This window comes from Anomalospiza imberbis, chromosome 4 (genome assembly GCF_031753505.1).
Source record: "Anomalospiza imberbis isolate Cuckoo-Finch-1a 21T00152 chromosome 4, ASM3175350v1, whole genome shotgun sequence".
Taxonomy (NCBI): domain Eukaryota; kingdom Metazoa; phylum Chordata; class Aves; order Passeriformes; family Viduidae; genus Anomalospiza; species Anomalospiza imberbis.
Window position 1 is genome coordinate 3,278,024 of NC_089684.1, and position 13,197 is coordinate 3,291,220.

At 37.6% G+C, this 13,197-nt stretch overlaps 1 protein-coding gene across 3 annotated transcripts in view; it reads left to right on the top strand.

The window, feature by feature from the left end:
• The window catches only part of ZDHHC2 (zinc finger DHHC-type palmitoyltransferase 2), a 35,171-nt gene extending 26,373 nt beyond the window's left edge, over window positions 1-8,798 (top strand). For all 3 annotated transcript variants that reach the window (XM_068186813.1, XM_068186814.1, XM_068186815.1), the window contains 5 exons: window positions 376-502; window positions 663-755; window positions 1,828-1,937; window positions 2,371-2,453; window positions 5,097-8,798. In XM_068186813.1, coding sequence (XP_068042914.1) covers window positions 376-502; window positions 663-755; window positions 1,828-1,937; window positions 2,371-2,411 — 371 coding nt within the window. In that variant the 3' untranslated portion in view covers window positions 2,412-2,453; window positions 5,097-8,798. The remainder of the gene's footprint in view (window positions 1-375; window positions 503-662; window positions 756-1,827; window positions 1,938-2,370; window positions 2,454-5,096) is intronic.
• The last annotated feature ends 4,399 nt before the right edge of the window (window positions 8,799-13,197 follow it).

Sequence of the window (13,197 nt, forward strand, 5' to 3'; positions counted from 1 at the left end):
TTACTTTTTCTGTAATAAACCCTTTGTTTGGTTTTTTTTTTTCTTGAACGCTGTCTGTGGTACAGTCGCAGACTGAAATCTTCATATAAACATATCATGTCTTCTTAAAAACTGAGTTCCTCACTCTTCCTTGCCTTGATGAGGGAGGAGGGTAAAAGAGACTTGCGCCCTTCCTCAGCCATTGGACTTGCTCCACGTGCACAGTGCCTGTGTAGCACTGACTTTGGCTTCCAAGAGTGCACTCACACTTTTTCTCATCATTTGGGCAGTACAGCCTTTCCTTTTGGGTGAATGGCAGTGCAATTGCCTAAGTACTGGTGGGAGACTTCAACGTGCTAACCTGCAAAGAGGTCTAATTAATCTTCTTCTTTTAAGAGGTATTCAGAGCTCCCATATTTCGTCACAGAACAGATAAGAATGGCTTTAGCCTGGGCTTCAGCAAAAACCTAAGGCAGGTGTTTGGTGATGAGAAGAAATACTGGTTGCTGCCTGTGTTTTCAAGGTATGCTGTTCCTAATGCTTAATTTGTTTAAACTTTTGAATAATCAGGATCCAGAGCGTTTGGGGGATGGTTTTTTGAAATATGATATAGTAATAAATTAAAAAAGTTCTTCGAAGTTGAGAGTTTTTTGTATGTATGACACTAATTCTGAATTTTTCAGTTTAGGGGATGGTTGCTCCTTTCCAACTTGCCTTGTTAATCAGGATCCTGAGCAAGCTTCCACACCTGGTGGACTTAATTCAACATCCAAAAGGTAACCTGCTTTTGTTACCCATTTCAGTCAGATCAAATAGTTGATCTTTTTTTTCCTGCGAACACATAAACAAAATGATGTGTAATATATTTAAAAGTGGTAAGCAAATGAGGAGTATCCTTTTAATAAATCCAAGTAATATTTTAATAGTTAAGCTGTAAATCAGGTAATCCTCGGATTTATATTTCAATTTATGGAAATGAGGCGGGGTGAGCGCATCCCCTGATGTGCTTTGTCTCTGTTATGTGACATTCCAGGACCTGAATTTTTCACACCTGCCTAACAATCAGTATCAGCAGTATTCTTTATACATACATATGAGGTGGTTAGTCACACTGCCTGTGATACAAATCCATTGCCTTGCACGGCTTTTGGGGGATGCCTGCTTTTTCTTGTCTGGTGAAAGCTGCTTCATATAAGGGAATCACCCCCAATGGCACTTGGGCCAAAGCACAGGAAGATGAATATTAAGTGTTGTTTCTGCTGATAATAGAACATGTTTTATTAATTCTTATCCTTAATGGACATGACATCTTTAAAGTGTGAAAAGTATGCATATTCTCCTTTAAATAAATTAAAATTGCATCTTTTCTGAAACATTTGATAAGTATAGTGAATATGTGGCTAAGAAATGATAATGGAATCATACTGACAATCTTTTATTCATAAAAGAAATATATGACATTTCAGCTTGCTGTTTATTGACGTTTTATCTTACCCCAGCATTCTGTAGCTTATGTTAGGAAAGAGATTTTGGAGATGTTCTCTCCACTATTTATCATGTCGAGTTTGTTGTAGTGAAGAAGAATATAGGTAAGAGTGCATTTGGGGCTGAAGTACATGTATTAATATAAAATAGCTGTCAGATTAAAAATCCCTGTGCTTTTTAGATTGTGCTTGCACTTGTGACATCTACAGTGTAACGTATGTAATGATAAAAAAGCAGTGATTCATCAGACAAGAAGCAAGGTGAGGTAAGGAAAATACTGCGTATGACAAACTGTTTGTAATGTGTGGTAAGATGATGAAAAATTACTGCAGTTCACTAATGTTCTTTTTATTGGTGCTACAGTGAGAACCATCTGTTTCCTGCAAAGCCTTTGCGTGATTCCCAGAGCCACCTACTTACAGATGCACCATCTTGGCCAGAAACTGCCGCAAAGGCTGACAAGGGCAAAGTTGGTAAGCAGTTGACTTATGCTGCAATGATTTGTGTTGTATAAACTAGTTTTGGAGGATATATTGTAACAATGAGCACGGTCACACGGTTTGTATTCTTGAACCAAAATTCATGAAGCTTTTTTTAAATGCATGCTTGTAGGAAGTTCCATGTGTCAAGCTGCTGTGCCGTTCCCAGTTATGTCTGAGCAAGGGATATCAGAACACTGATACAGTAGGTGCTAATTATTTTTTAAGCTAGGCCTGATCTGACAGCAAATTTTGTATAAAAGATGTGACACCTATTAGCAGCTAGTGAAAAGTTATGTTATAGACACAGCTCAGGACTTGGTAATACAGTAATGACATCAACATTATTGTTAATTCAAGGTTATATTATTTGCTGAAATAGACATGAGACCTTGTCCTGTGGGAATACTAATTTTTGTCTTTTAAGGTATGAGCAATCCTGCATTAACCATGGAAAATGAAACCTAATTTCCCTTAAAAGAAGCATCTGAATATGTAAGGAAAGGTATGGTAATATTCTCTGTATTTATTATTTTATTCAATGATTCCTTACCATTTAAGGAATGCACAAAAGAAAATTACTAAAACACTTCCTATTTGTTTTCTTTTTCTTCAGTTAATTTTTTTACCACGTATAGTAGCACATGAACATTTAGTTCAAACATTTAGTTTCAAACGAAACCTCCTATTTCTTGATGTGTCATGTTTGCAAATTAGGTTGATCTTTATACTGACTGGTTTTTAAGTAATAGTCCATTTTATTATTATTATTATTATTATTATTATTCCCTTTATTTAGAAAGATACTGAAAATTTTGAGTATTCAAGCTGTTCAGCCAATATTTGTCATGCTAAGATTGAAAATTAGGCTGGTTCTTAACACTGAATGCAAAGATCATAGCTTTGTCTGCTAAAACAGGTAAAAGTCTATCACATTATGAAGCAAAAAGGATTTAGTCGAATATATAAGCTATTAGTGTCTTGCTCTGAGTCAGGTACTGAGCTGCATCCTATTTAATAGTAAAAACATGCTGCCTACTGAAGACAAAAGGTGTCCATATGACTTCCTGAGCATTTAATGACCTGTTGTCAAAAACAGCTGAGATTTTCTTGATTTCTTGCATTAATATCTCGCAGCGCAGACTTCTCAGAAAGCAGGTTTGAGAAGCAGCTAGTAAATTATGTTAGGTACATAACAGGAGTTGACATTTATCCTGAGTTGTGGAGACTGAACACAATCATCACGTTCACTCTAGCACTTAAATATAGCTAACTCCACCAAAACCTACGGAATTCAATTATTTTGTACTTAAAACTGTATGAAAAGTTTGACTCCAACCCTAAGAATTTTTGCATAGAAAGTAATAAGGGAACTGCAGTGATTGTTCCTAGACCCATTAGGAACTGTATTGCACTGTCAAGGCAGATTATAAAACCAGTAGGTGTGCAGATACCAACAGATGGTCCCATAGCTTGTATCAGAAGGTTCCCAAAAGTTCAGTTTGGTTCATGAGAGAAATTTAAAAACCTCTTGGCTCTTGCATTCTGGTTTTGTGTTCAGTGATGAAGACACAGTCCCAGATATAGGTACATCTGCAAACTCGATGATGATGTGAAGTGTTAGAGGTGTTGAAAATGTGGGTGTCAGATGAACAGAGTTAAAGAGATGAGTGAAGGAAACTCAGATGGTGTCTGCAATTTTCACTGCTCTGTGTATGATATTTTAATAGAATATAAACCCCTCATTTCTAACCCTTTGTTCAAAATGTAAAACGTTGCATTTCTGCACTGTTTAATCCATCAGTTCTTTCAAAAAAACAACAGCTTCCAGAAAAGACTAAATTACTTACCTTCAGTTACTTTAATGTCTTACATGTCATCACTAATTAAGAGTAAAATATTGGACACAGACTTTAAAGAAACAGATTCTTGGATTGTTATAGAAATACCATTAATTGCAACTAGTTTTATCAGGTTGGAATTCTACTTTCTGAAGTCCTAACACTTTATTTACTTAAGTAATAGCTTTTAAACTTTAATCTTTATTTGAAGAGTGTGTACATTTTATTGGAACTTTGTCTATGACTGTTCTGAAGATGTTAAAAGTGGGTGGATTTTCCTATCAGTTTAGCTTGATAAACATCTTGTGCTCTTTTTAAATTATTTTCTTCTTTTAGTCCAGTCTGAGAAAGAGTTGAGTTTGCTGTCTGATTACTTCACTCTGTGGGGTTTGGGGGCTTTGTTTGGTCTTGATTTTTCTTTCTGGAAGCATCCATTTTGAAACAAGGCTTTTTAAAGAGAGACTGTTTCAGAGGAGGTTATGTTCCAAAGAGTAAGTCTAAAGTCACATAAAGGGGCTCCTGGAAGTTGGTTTTGCCTCACTTGGATTCATGCAGTTTCAGAAGGGTAGTAAGAACTGGTAATTCTCTGGCATCAGCATAAGCACCAGACTGGTTATATCCTTAGCTCTGAGATATTTCTATGTGGCAGTTAAAACTTTCTAGACTAGGAACAAAAAGGATAGATTACTGTCTACGTATTTGTCACATACAGTTGCTGGATTAAGACCCTGTATATAAAAACTTCTTTTAGCTACTTTGCATTTAATTTCATTACATTACTGTCAATATAGGAATTATATTTGTTCCTAGGGATTGAATAGAATACTTTTAATAGAGCTGCTGAAGTCACCACAACAAAACCAAGTCATTTCATCTTAGATATGAAAAATACAGTCTGCAGTCCCTGCCAGTGTGTTAGAATTAGAATTTATGTCCCACTGAAGGATCTGTTCAATATCCTGTATCCTATAATCCTTCATATTTCAGCAGAGGACTGATTATCGAAAGTGCCAGATGTAGTTTACACTAATGTAATAGAGAATTATTTTTTAATTATGTTGGTATCTGGAAGTACTGTAAAAATAGCTCGTATCATTTTATAAACCTGTGTAGTCAGTACTTACCATTGTCATCCTGAAGTAGATTAATAACATACCTGTGAACACTCTTATTCCTCTTTAGGGTGGGATTTGTACTCTGCTGTTAGTCACTTTCCCCTTCAAGTTGATGAGACTTGTTACAATAACATAATTTTTAAGTATTCTTTGATTCTAATGATGTGTTTTGTGATTAATATTTGTTCCAGTTTAAGAGCAAGCTGTTTGTTGGAAGGAAGATGCATTCTTCCAAGTATCAGCCCTGTCAGCCAGCTGCTCCTGTCTGCTCCTCTATGGATGTGCTCAGAAAACAAACTGACAGATGATTAGCTGTCTCCATGTCACTGCTTGAAACACAAAACTAAACATACTACTTCTGAACCATATAAAGGATGTTCCAACTTAAAATTACTGGGTTTGGATGGTGAAGGATGATTGAGTACTAGAAAGAGGAAAAAAAGAAGAGTCTGTGTTTAGAATTGTAAAAATTAAATGGCTGGTTTTACTTTGATATTCAGCACAAGAAAAATGTGACCTCCTTACTATCAGTTCATGTTCTTGGCTTGGTTTTGAAAATTCACCTTTTAATTCAAATTGTAGTAAGCAGTCGACTTCAAAATCAAATTTTTGCACTACTGGCTTTATGAACTGGGAGAACAGCCAGTGTTGATTAGGAAAAGTTTAGTGGCTTGGTGGACTGTATTTTCTTTTGAGCCCTTGATAAGCAATTTTTGAAGGTAAGAAGACCTAAGTGAAGTATCTGACTGTTTTTGGAACATTCTTTGGAAAACATTATTCTAAAAGCTCTGTTTTCCCAAAGGTCTGCACTAGAGATAGTTTGAAAAGTTGTTGAGAAGGAAAAAAATCCTTTGGTTAATTGAATGCTACAGTGGGTCACTGCTCAGTGATTTGATGAAAAGCCTGTGTTCAGGTGGGTAATATGTAAATGAAACCAGCCAGCTGGGGATTTTGATGGAAGCTTCGCGGAATAGTCCTGTGAAATGAGATTTTATTGTCCCATTTGGAGCTCTTTCCCCTTTGTGAAGCAAATGTGGGCCCTGAACTTTGATACAAAAGGCTTTTGACCAACCTGTGTTAGTTACTGAGGGCCACTGTTTTTCAAGCTCCTAATTTCATATTAATCAATATTTCTCTCAGATTTCTTTTTTTACTTTTTCTTCAAGACACTGCCTTTCTTACATGCTGCTGCTGCACACAGGAAATCCCATTCAATTAAGTTAGGAGCTAGCAGCTTTCTTAGGATCAGAATTTACTGACCAGAATAAAAAAGGCATTTTTGGCTTTCAAAGTCAAGGAAGTTTCAGCAACACAACTCTAATTGTCTTGTGCCTTTTGTATACACTACATTTATGGTATCGGTGTTTACATTTAAATGCAAATTTCTATTCTGAAAACAACTTTAGAAGGAACTTAGTTATGTTTTCCAGGGGGCTAGATAAAAAGAGAAGTCAAAAAAGAAAGGTGAAAACCTCTCAGACTACGCTCAGTTGAAAGCACAGGAAAGTGCTTCTATTACCAAACCTGAGTTACTCAGTAGGTTGGTTCACAGTGTAAAGATGCCAGTCACTTGTTTAGGAAACTGGCAGCAGGACTAAGTGATATAATTCTGAAAGCAAAAGATACTATAATTAACTCTTCTACCAGCAGGTAACTTCAAAATTTGTCTTTCTTGGGTTTGCAACTTAAGTGATAGCTGGTGTAGCAAAATATGTTTATTTTTTTTTTCCTCTAGTAAGGGAAAATGTATTTATTTTACTTTTTTTCTTTTAAATCTAAAAAATTTTACCAGCCTGAAAACATCTGTTTATTGCCAGAAGTGCCAGAGTGTGGATCCCTTGATGTAGAACACCTTTTTTAAACTAGCATGAAGGTAGCATACAGTTTACATGATGCCTGCAGAGATCTAGTTACCAAAAGATTTTTTGCAGCTCTTTATTCAGTGTTGTTCTGTCAGCTTACCTCATATTCGTTTTTGTTTAAAGGTGAACTTGTCAAGGGATAAGGGGGAGAGGGAAAATATATTTTTTAACACTTCAGGTTCTCTATCTGTAGAGTCTTGTTTTTTATGCAGTTAGTCACAGGGTGGTTTGTCATGGAGCATGCATTTAAAAATACTGAGTAGAAAGTTGAAATTCAGCTTCAGTGTGTCTTGCGCCATATTTTTATGTAAAGACAGAAGATTTCCTCCCCAGCAAAACACATCATGGAAATGGAGCTCTCTAATACAGATGTCAGTCTCTCTGTGGCCAGTGCTCTGGGATCTCTCAGTAAGGCTGGGGATCAATGCAGAGAAAGGACAGGGATAAGGCATCAAGAAATGCCTGGCTTCTCCGTGTCTCAGAAGTCGCACTTGGAAAGCACAATAGCCCTAAATAATCTGTCCCCCTCACAGAAAACTGATGGAGGCACAGGGAACAGACACTGATGAAGGGAGGAGAGAAGAAAGGGTGGTAGCTCAGAGGTAAACACTGAGCAGATCTGAGCCAGGGAGCTGAAGCTACATCTGCTCTCTGGATGGCCATGAGCTGTGTCTCCATGAAGAGCACTGTCAGCAGGCTTGGAGGGTTCCTGGCAGTTTTCACTGTGTAGAGTATGGACAAAATCGAGTTAATCATGCTACAAAGTATAATTTCTGATGATATGACTGTACTTTTGGCTTTAAACTCTCTAATACTTTCTATAACGAAGTGAAAATTCTCTTTTTGACATACTGACCATTGTCAGTGTTACAATGCATGCAGGAGAATTTGTCAAGTCAGAGTAGCAAGGATGCAGTGTTGTTTGTCTGCATACACTGATTCTCCTGTCCTTTATATCCTTGCTAGGCACTTTACTACAGCCTTTTGTGTAATTTCTGTATTTTTTTAAGGAGTGCTTTTTACCTACTGTACAGTTACTAATCTACTTTTTTGCTAAAAAGAAAATAATATCCCTGATATTTGTCTATGACTGCGTTTCAAGCTTTAGTGGAAACTGGATGAGTTCTGCAGACTCCTCAGATGGGCCTGAGTCCCAAGTGAGAGCAGAGTTAAATTTATTTTGTATATATGTAAACAGTCATATGAACCATAGCTCCCTACATGTGTAAAAAGTCTTTTATTTTTAGGTTAGAAGGAATCCAAAACATCTGCACCAGAAGTAGTCCACACATACTCCGTATCAGTAGATGTACTGGTGATGGAGTACTCAAAGACTTCACAGAGAACTATTTTTGTTAAGAAAATGGAACACAATCTTTGTGAGCAGTTAAGTTAGAGCTGCTGTTATGCACTTTAATTCTTTAACTGGAGAGAAAAAACACTGTCCAGTTTAGGTTATAGACTGAAAGTTCTTTAGTAGACTATGACTGGGTATAGTGTACTAAAGAATGAAACAGGTAATGAATGAAACATAAAATCACAGAGTGGCAAAGGCTGGAAGGGACCACCACTGAGGTTATCTGGTCCCTGCACAAGCAGGATCATCCTAGAGCACATTGCACAGTATGAAATACAGATGGTTCTTGAGTATCTCTTGTGAGGGACTCTCCAGAAAGGAAACAAATTTGTTTCAGTGTGTGGAATGCTGTGGCTGTTTTTCATCATTATTTGGACTAAAACCTAATTTCCCATTAAAAGAAACATCTGAATATGTAAGGAAAGGTATGTTAATATTCTCTGTATTTATTATTTTATTTGATGATTCCTTACCATTTGAAGAGTGCATAAAAGAAAATCACTGAAACACTTCCTAACTGTTTTCTTCAATTAATTTTTTAATTAACTGAGAGTTCTTCCCCTGGTTTGGTTGACTGGTGTGTGGAGGGGTGGGGGGAAATATATTTCTACATAAATTTAGTGTATAACTTTGCCACATGTTAATGTATTGCTCACATTAATAAATGCTTCATGTTCAGCGTGCCATGTATGTAGTAGTCATTGACACACTACTATCAGTTTTACTGATGGTGTACCTAAACAGCAGAACATCATCTCTACTAGGGCGTCACCAATAACATAGTTGCTGTAAATGTCCCCCCGTGCCCCTTCACCTGGAGTCTTGGACTTTTATAGTGTATTTCCATTCTCCAAGGTTCACCTCACAATGCACTGACCCTGGAAGAGGTTGAGAAGGAACCAGTTCTTTTATCATCTCTCATGGGTGACACACTCTATGCCTTTATGCTGGCAGAGCAGACAGACCTGCCCTCCTTTTTGAGTACTGTTGATAGTCAAAAAGTGGAATTTTGTCCCCCAGAAAAGGGGGGGGGAGGTGGAGGTGTCATAAACCCCCTACACTTTATAGAAGTGAGAAGGTACAATAAAGGTAGCTACTAACCAGGACTGTCACCCACAGCAGCTTTGCTTCATGAGGGTTCTCCACTCCCTACCAGGCTAGATTCTTCAGAGCTGCCTGACTTTCCTCTCTTTCCGAACAGTCTTCCTTAGGAAAGTCCTGGATTCACCTCCTGTGCAGAGAGGAGTGAGACTGTTGGCTCAGGGACCTCTAAAATTGCAGGAACAGTTATGTAAAGATAAAAGCAGCTTTTACCTCTACCACTTCAGACGTAATGTGCAGTATATGGTCAAAGCTCATCCTGTTTTTAAAACCCTTCCAAAAATGTTGGTATTGAACCATACACAAACATTCTCATCCAAAACAAGATTTAAAAAAAAAAAAAAAAAAAGAATGTGCTGCTATGCAGTGGGGATGGTGGGATATCTCTATTGCTACTTCACTTGCATTTATTACCTGCTTATCAGTGACTGTCGTAGGATGGGAAAAGCGACAGCCTTCTGGGATGAAACTTTGAGCAAGTGACATCTGACGTAACCTTGCCATGTTCCCTCAGCAGTTTTTCAATTGTTCCTTGAAATTTTCTGTCATCTTTCTTTCTCTCTTCTCCTTCCCTTCCCTAGCAGTCCAGATTGAAAGTGTTAAATGTGAAATGTACAATCACTACTTAGGTTCTTTATTATTCTCCCTCCCAAAGTTGATTCTAAATAGGTAATTCCTTCATTTCTCCAAGTTGTACCGCATCACTGAAATACAGTAACTCAGTAACTCTGAAATCCATTTTTTGAGGCATTAATCACATCCTTCATCCTAGATCACTGTAATCTCAAGCAGATGGTGCCAATAGTTTGGGTGCAGCAGTTGGAAGATGTGCCATGAGCCACCTCCCCTCTCTCCCCCTCTGCATGCTCACAGTTGAACTGATTGGCATAACTGGAACAGACCCAACACTTCCTGACAGTCATCGCTTCATGAAGGCACTTTCCTTTTTTTTTTAATCTGAAAATAGAATATTTCTTAGTTCACTTAAGAAAGAGCTCCTGTTATAAAGGCAAAAATAGACAACACATACACAGTTACAGCCTGAACAACAGGAAGTTGTTTCCAGTTATTTTCTCCATCACATCAAGAGATTTATCTGGCCGGTATTTCAAATAGATATAATAGTAAAAATCAGCAGCTTCATATAAAACACTATGATAGATCCTACAACTATTCCCCAGAGCATGCAGAAGGACAAGAATGAAGAAAACGGGGAGCTTGCCAAGCTCAGTTATTATATGATGAGAAGTAAAGAAAGGGTATTGCCAATGCCACCCCAGCTCTGCTTCACTGTCCTACAAAAAAAGAAAGCACATTTTCTGTAACGCAGTTTAAAAAGTTCATCTGCTGCCAACTTCTACCTGGTACACAGAGAGGGCAAAAGACTTCCCTTCCCCTTTCTCCAGTTCTTCCTCACATCCAACACAGTTAACGGAGGCAAGTGTCTTAGGAGCATGGGAAAGAGCACTCTTGGGCAAGACAGTTGTCCAGCAGAGGCAGGAACCAGTATCTCATCTGTGCTGCCAGAAGGAGGACACCACCAGCCTCTGCAGAAATCAGATCTTCACAGTTGGCATGAATGTGCAATTTATTCCCAATGCAAGACTGCTAAAATAATGCAGGAGAATCATCCCCATTTCACTGCCTGTGTGAGAGTAGTGCAAGAGGGAAATAAACACCAAATAAGCACCCTCATGGAAGAGGGAAATAAAACAATCTGCCATGAACCAGTCAAGGTTCATGGCAGATTGTTTTATTTTACTTTATTTTATTTTATTTTCACTAAATGTAAGATATACCACGAAAATAACTTCATGGTATGAATAGAAAAGTACACAGAGATAACTGATTTTACTCTATGTAAAAATCGGGATTTATTCTTTGTGAGATTTTGTTCAAATTCAACAATTTAAAGTAGTTAGACAAATACCCACAATTCTACTGGAGGCTTTTGGCTTTCTTTGCTATAAGTGACATGGTGGAGTAAAATAAAAATCCTGAGAAGTCTGTTCTATTTAAAATTTCACTTAATTATTTCACAGGTTAATAAACTGCAATGAACCCACACCACCCTAAATCGATTGACATGTGATTATTAAACTTCCAGCAAAGTTCTAAAACTGCTTCAGTATAGGTTTTCTTTCAGTGCATAGTGTTTAAGTGAGTTATTAGTTAATTCAAGGTTGAAAAACCACTTGGAAGTTTAAAACAGAACTCCCCTATGTCCAGTGTTTTTACATTCCTAATCTGATTTTCCTCCACCAAGGATAAATCTTCCTTATTCCAGACAGCGTCACATGTCCTGCTTCCATCTTTACATTGAAGAGTTTTGAGTTGAATCAGAAGCACCTTGTTCATGAATGCAGGCTTCCTGCTATTTTTCTTGGATTTTCAGAGTAAGGGAACGAAGCATTCTTGAGCATGGAGTAACCAGTCAGATAAGGTAAGAGAAATATCTTGGATGTCACAGTTTATAGGTCATCAGCAAATTCATGTGGGAAAAAGCCTTAAATAGTCTGAATGTGTTCCAGACCTATTTTCCTCCACTTCAAGGATGCTTCTTGCCTAGTTTCAGTGAGCAAAGGAACTAAATGCTTAACATAAAAATTAGATTTATATATATATATTAAAAAAAAAAATAGTGACAGAGAACATAACGTTCCTGGAACACTCATCTGACTCCAGAAGCCAAAAATACAAATGGATTAAAAATAGAAAGATCAAATATAACAGGTTGTGATACTGCATTTCTTCTGACAAACCTACTCAACAACAGTGTATTTTAAATGGATTGGGAAAAGCAGAGGCCTAGAAAGAGAATTCTTGTCTCTGAACAAAAAGGTGCATGTCTAGACAGCTGGAACTGTGCCTGCACATTAATTTTAGCAAAAGCAGTTTAAGCTGGCCAGTTTGGAAACAGATTTCAGGCTCTGAAGTTTACACGTAATGGTCCTACACGTAAGAAATTACTTTTTCCATAATCTCTACAATTCAGAAGTTAAATCAGTCCTTAATGGAAACTAAATCTAGTTTTGCCAAGGAAATGAATGATGCACGGATGTCTCCCCAGCTGCAATCAACTCTCGACAGACAGATCATAGTGATCAGACCAAGTGTTCTCTCACAGAATAAAGCATAATCTCTTTTATGCTGACCAGTGACTTTTGAGAAATGCTTTTGCTACTGGAAGAAAACTCAAGAGTAGAATTCTTTCAAGTCAAATACTGGTCCAGTGGAAGCTGTCCCTCTTCACAGCAGGAGGGTTGGAACTAGATAATCTTTAAGGTTCCTTTCAACCCAAACCATTCCATGATTCTATGACAGGAAGCAAAGAAAAGCACAGCACAGCATATGGGATGCTCAGCAGTCACTTCAAAAGCAAATCCCCACCGGCACTAGAACTTTTACTGTAGGCACACATTCAGAAGGCTCTAAAAACTTCCTTTGATCCTCAATTAAAAACCTACTTCAAAACAAAAACCCATTAAAGTCCTTCGAAGAGTCATTCTGCTCAAGTTAACCAGATAGCTGTATCCATATGCTTTAGGCAAAGCTACTACTTTAAAGCAAATGCATCAAACTTCAGGGGCTCTTAATCCCATGTCTATGCAAACCCTGGAGGCCACAGTAAAAATTCATCCTGCTTTCACTATCACGATCTTAAAGCCAAAGACAACTGAGGTTAAAACAAGTCATCTACAACACACCACCATCTAACGCATAATGGTATGAAAGTACTAATGGGATTAGGATGCCTCAGAAGTAAATTGCAATCACCCCTCTTCCAACTCAGGACAGTAGGAATTAAATGACTGGAAACCCACGAACACAATTCTGCTCTGAATGAAATCAGTCAGGGAGTAGCAAGTTAGATCCCTCTGTATCAGAATGTAGAAAAGAACTATCATGCCTAACAGACAGAACTATCATGCCAAACAGAGCTGAATTGACAAAATAATTGCATTCCAGGAAAAATTT